The sequence below is a fragment of the Curcuma longa genome, chromosome 11 (genome assembly GCF_044706935.1).
Source record: "Curcuma longa cultivar G26 ecotype Majalengka, Jawa Barat chromosome 11, ITB_CL_G26_1.1, whole genome shotgun sequence".
Taxonomy (NCBI): Eukaryota; Viridiplantae; Streptophyta; class Magnoliopsida; order Zingiberales; family Zingiberaceae; genus Curcuma; species Curcuma longa.
The window spans coordinates 3,106,235-3,112,298 of NC_133871.1; the positions used below are offsets into that span (position 1 = coordinate 3,106,235).

A 6,064-nucleotide genomic window follows, 5' to 3' on the forward strand; every position below is an offset into this window, starting at 1 on the left:
TAATCTCTAAGGGGGCAAAAAGGTTAGAAAGTCTAGAACGGAAGTTTAATTTAGAAGTTACCATGAGATGGTAAATCTAGAATTTCGAAGCGCATACGGCGGCCAATCCAGATGCCTAGCATCCTTTGATTGCGTTCCCCATTGTAGGAGAAAAATTCCTGCAAATACGTCGTAGCTACGTTGGCATTGACTTTGAAGTCCGTGGGTCCTCCAGTAAAGATGATTACAATCCGGTTTATGTCCTACCGTTACGATCCAAACGTCATACCGGGGACGCCGAGTATCCCTATTAAGAACCTTATCCTGGTAGCCATCAATCATTAGCTATCCCTTATGGGGTTTATCACTATGTAAAAATCACTTCGAAAAGTCCGATTAAAATTACCTCCTGTCACGAGGTGCTCCGGTCATACGATCTTAAGATCTCCCTACACCGTAATCAATCCCTTATAATCGTGTACGTGCGCTCACACAAACATATCATTAAAATAATATGAAATAGTTCTTATATCACATTATTACATTAATGTTCATCTTACATCCTAAATTCATGGATTTACTTCATTACAAGAAGGCTACAACAAGAATGCAAAAAAATAATCATCCACGAGAGAGGGAAGGATTTATCTTGAAGCTCGGACATCCTTGGAAAGATCTTCTCGCTCTGAAGTAGGATGGATCGGCGAGGATAAAGCTTCTAGGGCCTCTTCCAGAGTGGGAAGGTGCTGCCCTCAAGCCAAGACCTTAGGGTTTTCAAAATACCCAAAAGGATTGTAAAAAGAGGTATTTATATGTCCGCGTGAGACACGATCGTGTCTCAAGGCACGGCCTGAAAATTCGCCTTAAGGCTTTCGCAAGCACTACCTCACATAGGTCTCGCTATGGAAGAAAGGCACGATCGTGCCTTGTAGGCACGGCCCATGGTCAGCTTCATTCTAAGTTGAGGGCACGGTCGTGCCTTATAGGCACAGACCCCCGGTCTGGTTCCTTCTATGTTGGGGGCACGACCGTGCCTGGTAGGTACGACCTGGAGCATCGGAGAAAATACGATCGTGCTTAGTAGGCACGACCCTTTGCTGTCTTCAATTTGTAAGAGGGGCACGACCTAGCCATGTATGAGTTCTGGAAATATGAGGCACGGTCGTGTCTAAGCTTGGCATGGTCGTGTCTGTTTTTCCTTTTCCTTCAATTTTTCTTCTTGTTTTTGTTGTGTAGGAAATCCACGGGAAATCGTAATGATGAGCATGATCAATACGAGTCTCTTTTCTGGGCACATTATTTACTTCATCATCAATAATACATCGTTTTAACTTCGAATCACATCCTGTCAATAAAAACACAGATATGCAAATCAAAACAAAAAAAGTAAAAATATATAATAATAAAAGAATAAATTATGATAAAATAGATCAAATACAATGAATTGAAAGTAGATGACCGTTAATGATAAAAATAACATATAACCTATTCATCAGCATCGAATTCGTAGAAACGATGGCCGTGGTGCTTGAATCATCGGCGAATAGACTGAGGTCGTCGCCGGAGGAGTTATCGGGGATGAGGAAAGGGTAGGACGCGCGAGAGGAAGAAGGCGAGTACGTCGCCGTAGTCGGGCTGGCGCAAGGAGCCGGTGACGAAGGAGAACTGGGTGACGGAGTCGGTGAGCTCGTCGGCGGCCGCGTTCCATACTCGACGACAGTGTTAGCAAATTGAGCATGGACAGTGTTGATTTTGTGGTCGAGCACGTGAGAATAGCGCGAGTTGGGAAAGGAATGGGTTGGGCCAAGTTTTGGGCCGTTATCCAGCTTCACATATTTGCGATATATAGACAAGGACCATTCTCGACGACAATTGAAGCCTACGAAGTGGGGGAGCGAGTGGAGTAGATCGCCGGAGCGAGGAAGGACGAGAGAGGGGAAAGAGATGCCGAGCACAGCGACGATGGTGGGAGCCCTTCTGGGCTTGGGCATCCAGATGTACTCCAACGCCCTCCGCAAGCTGCCCTACATGCGCCGTGCGTAACCCTAACCCTCGACCGCGTGCAGGATTTGATCGCTTTCGCCTACTCGATTGGGGTTTTTGTTTCCTCGATGCAGATCCGTGGGAGCACGCGCTGGGGATGGGCCTCGGCGTCGTATTCACCACCCAGCTCGTGAAGTGGGAAGAGAAGTTGAAGGAGGACCTCGACAAGATCGTCGAGAAGGCCAAGACCGCCAACGAAAGAAGATATTTTGGTCCGTTCCTTTTCTCTTCCTTCTTGCTCAATTGCTTGCGTATTCGCTGATTTCTGCACCTTAAGACGTAATTTTTCATGCATCTGAGAATTATAGTTTGTTTCACTTGATGTTGGAGACTGAACTCGCCGATTATAGTTAGTATTGTTGAATGCTATGTGAAGATTATCGATGATATTGATATTAGCTATTAGTGTAAGATCATCGACAGATCCAGCTATAGAAATCCAACGATGTGAAGGTCCTTTGCTAATTGGTCTTTCACTCTCATTTGCGAAAGAGTTGAAGGACTCGGTTGTTGCTCAGTTTTTGGATCCTTGAGTCAAGTGTCTAAAGGAAATAGAGTTTGTAGAAATGAAGATAAAAAAGGGCAAAAATTAAAAGGATGTTCTTTTTTATTCGAACTGTCCAAAGGTGTCCCTTTTTCATTTATCATCAAAATAGTGGCTCATGCTGTCTCAACTCATTTTTGTTCTTGAAAATAGTCTTGTTCGGCGTTGTTGTAGTAGCTACGAATTATAGTTGTTATAATATGGACACTTTAACTTCGGTCAATACTAGTAACATTATGTTGTAGCGGTTATAGTTTATAATTATTGCAATATGGATATTTCATCTCTAATCAATATTATATTATAGTAAATGTGAATCGTAGTTGTTACAACATAGACATTTTATCTCTGATCAATATTATGTTGTAACTGTGTAGCAATTATGATTCCGTAGCTACTACAATAACACTAAAATCAAGATTATTTTTATGAATAAAAATGAGCTAAGATGGAATAGGATGTTATTTTAATAATAATTGAAAAATATATATATATCCTTTTGACTATTCCAATAAAAAGGGGTACCCATTTGAGTTCACTTGTTGGAAGTGAAATTGTGGAAAAATATGAAGTAAATTGTACAGATGAACAGGTGTTTGAATCATGACTTGGCTTGAAATGTTATACTGTATAAATCTCCTGTTCAATGAACTGCATTGATACCCCAGGCAGTGTATCCATCATTTCATTTTTACAATCTGAAACTGTCTCTTTTTTCTCAATCTGAATTGCCTTGGGTAATCATGGCAAAATTGGATCAAGTGCTTCAAAGAATGTAATATGTTTTAAAGTTCAGGTCCAGCATCAATATCTAGTCTTGCACTGTTATAGCTGGTGTATTAAAAGGATATGTTTTGCCTACGATGTGTTGTATGCATTGATTCTATACATGTGATATGTGAGTTATTTGTCTGAATAATGATTAAAGTAATACAAATTGAAATATAAAACCATGGTGAGTGCCTAGATAGAAGAATCGAAGAACTATTAGCATGTGCATAGAGAAGGGTTTAAGTTGACTGGGGTAGAAGATTTCCAAGCATAGTCCCATTTTAAACTGTTCTAAAATCAATTTGTTGATATAAGTTACTTGTAAACTTGATAGGCCTGCATCAAGTGATCTAAAATACTTGAGCTGAAGCCAAATGTTGGTAGACTCATCTAGGCTATATATGCACACCTAGTGCATGCGTTGCAGTGTGGGAATTCACTTTAGTGCAACAATTCCCCTCATATAAGAACTAATGTTCTTATCAAGGTCAGTATTCTACCTTATAGTCAATAATAGGATCTCCTATTTCAGGTGTAGAAGTTGAACCACATGGTGCAGCCAATGTCACTTAATGACTAGGCTATACAATGCACCCAGATGTTGTATTGCTTCAGACTCACCTATGCAAAGATTCTGAAATATATAGTGCTAAAATGACCATTAAAGCTCCCGCGAGTGCGGTGTAGTAGTAAAGCACTCTAAGAGGCAATAAGTGGATCAGAATTCGAATCTTAAATAAGATGAATATCTTAAAGATCGGCTTTTTAGTGTGCATAAGCTGTTTTCAGATTTATTCTGGAAAAAAGTATCAATCTTCTGGATTAATTGGGCAAAGATAAAAAAAAAATCATGAAATTTTATGCAATATTCTGATTTTTGACTGAACTTAAAGATGATGTAACATCCTGTGGATAGTATTTTACCAAACCATGGTTTAGATGTTGAGCTTTGTAGAGTCAATCCTCTTGTTTGATTTTTGCAGTATTTATCTTGTGCGATGATAAAAATTATGCAAAACATCCGTTGTGAATCTTATTCCTTTATTAAACACGTTGCCTTTTCTGTTGCAGATGATGATGATGACTAGTGCATTGAGTGTTCCTATGGGGCTTTCTTCCTTGATTTTTTGGGGTTATTGCAACTGCAACTATGTTTGCTTAAGGCAATGTTGTTTGTAATAAATTCAGTTTTAGCCTGAAAAAGATTCATTTTGCAGGCATTCTGAACGGATTATTAGTTAAAGCTGTTCAATGCTCCCTATGAATTTTTTTCTTGCTCAAGAGTGGAGAATTGCTGTTTTTTTAACCAAATATCATAAAATACCAACTAGACTAGTTTTGATTGTTCATATCTCACTCTTATTTCCATAGCTTACTCTGAATTTCAGCAGATCCGCGACCTGCTGCTGCGATGTGGGTCGCTTCTCGGGAGCTGCTCTCGTGCACTGCAAGGTAACATGAACAACATCAAGCATGGAAGGGACCCTGATCCAGCATCTCTGCCGTCTTAGTCCATGGTACGATTGTAGACGAAAGATGTGTGTTTATATTAAGAATGGTCGTAAGATTATCTCCTTAATCGCCTTTTATTTATATCTCATATTTATTTTCTTATATGTTTCTATTAAAATATTAAGAGGTTGCCGCCATCGTCTGCTTGGCTGGAGCAATGTGATCGTGTTCCATGCCTCTCTCCTTTGCATGGCCTAGGTGAGCTGGTTAACTCACGGAGTCGACTCCCTGTTATATGTTGTCAGTCAGGTTTAGGGTTCGGAGGTCGGATCGATTGCGGAGCTCCAACGAAACTGGCCCAGTGAGCCTCGGTTTTATTGGAGGATCAGCTTCTGCAGCCTAGTCAACCTTTTGAGTCTGCTCGACTGTGAGCTGGAGGGGTTGCAGAAAGCCACCACAACGATGTGGGTGAGCTCTTGTAGCTCCCTAAATGAGTCTGGAATTGGACTGTAGGAGCTCAGGGCTGTCGTCGAGTTGGAGGGGTTGGAGCCCTGAGGACGACACCGGTGAGGGGGGATCGAGCCGGTCAGGCGGTTGGAGGAGAGGTCGACGGCGGCGATTCTACTCAGCCTGGGGAGAGCAAGCCGGTTGAGGAATACTACAATTGGCGTCAATGGACAGCAGTCCGGGTTACCAACGTAGCAGTCGTGGAGAACTCGCCGGGTCTCCGGCAAGAACGAGTCCTTCACCTTTAATAAAGCTTTCGCTTCCACTGAAACGATGGATCGGATGATAAGAACCAGAGGAGAGAGGAAATAGAGTTAAATAATCTTCGTCTCTTTGGGGCATCTTCAATGGTTATGAGTTTTTTTTTTATAATTTCTAATATACCACATCAAATGCTTTATAATAAAAAAAAAACAAACAAACAAACTTATAAATTTTAAAACTCATTGTTAATTAATTATTGACCATACTCACATATGGTTAATTTCCAGAGAATAAAAAGCAATTTTGATTTTTCAACTGCTACTCTTAAATTAAAAATCTCAAACCTCGTACCAATAATGATTCAAGCCCGTTTTTCAGTTTTTTTAATTCATAAACCTCTTCAAAAATCTTGCATTCTAGATGTCCTTATTCTTACTGATTTGCATTTCAACAGTCGGCGGTTGGGATGCATGCACTGATACATGGAGTTGAATTCTGGAGAGGTGTGACAGATATGGGCAAATGGAATGGTAGTCGACGCCACTAGAGCATCCACGTATCCAC

At 40.8% G+C, this 6,064-nt stretch overlaps 1 protein-coding gene across 1 annotated transcript; it reads left to right on the forward strand.

Moving 5' to 3' along the window:
- The first annotated feature begins 1,866 nt into the window (after positions 1–1,866).
- On the forward strand, positions 1,867–4,618 carry LOC141842016 (uncharacterized). Its single transcript, XM_074730229.1, has 3 exons — positions 1,867–2,014; positions 2,097–2,234; positions 4,409–4,618. Exons 1-3 carry the CDS (start codon positions 1,924–1,926, stop codon positions 4,423–4,425), a joined length of 246 nt encoding a protein of 81 aa, XP_074586330.1. The 5' UTR covers positions 1,867–1,923; the 3' UTR covers positions 4,426–4,618.
- The last annotated feature ends 1,446 nt before the right edge of the window (positions 4,619–6,064 follow it).

What these genes read in the sequence shown, in the direction of transcription:
- LOC141842016 (XM_074730229.1), top strand. Translation starts at nt 1,924, where the DNA reads ATGCCGAGCACAGCGACGATGGTGGGAGCCCTTCTGGGCTTGGGCATC. An exon ending in CAAGCTGCCCTACATGCGCC is followed by an intron (nt 2,015 to 2,096) that starts GTGCGTAACCCT and finishes TCCTCGATGCAG; the next exon opens with ATCCGTGGGAGCACGCGCTG.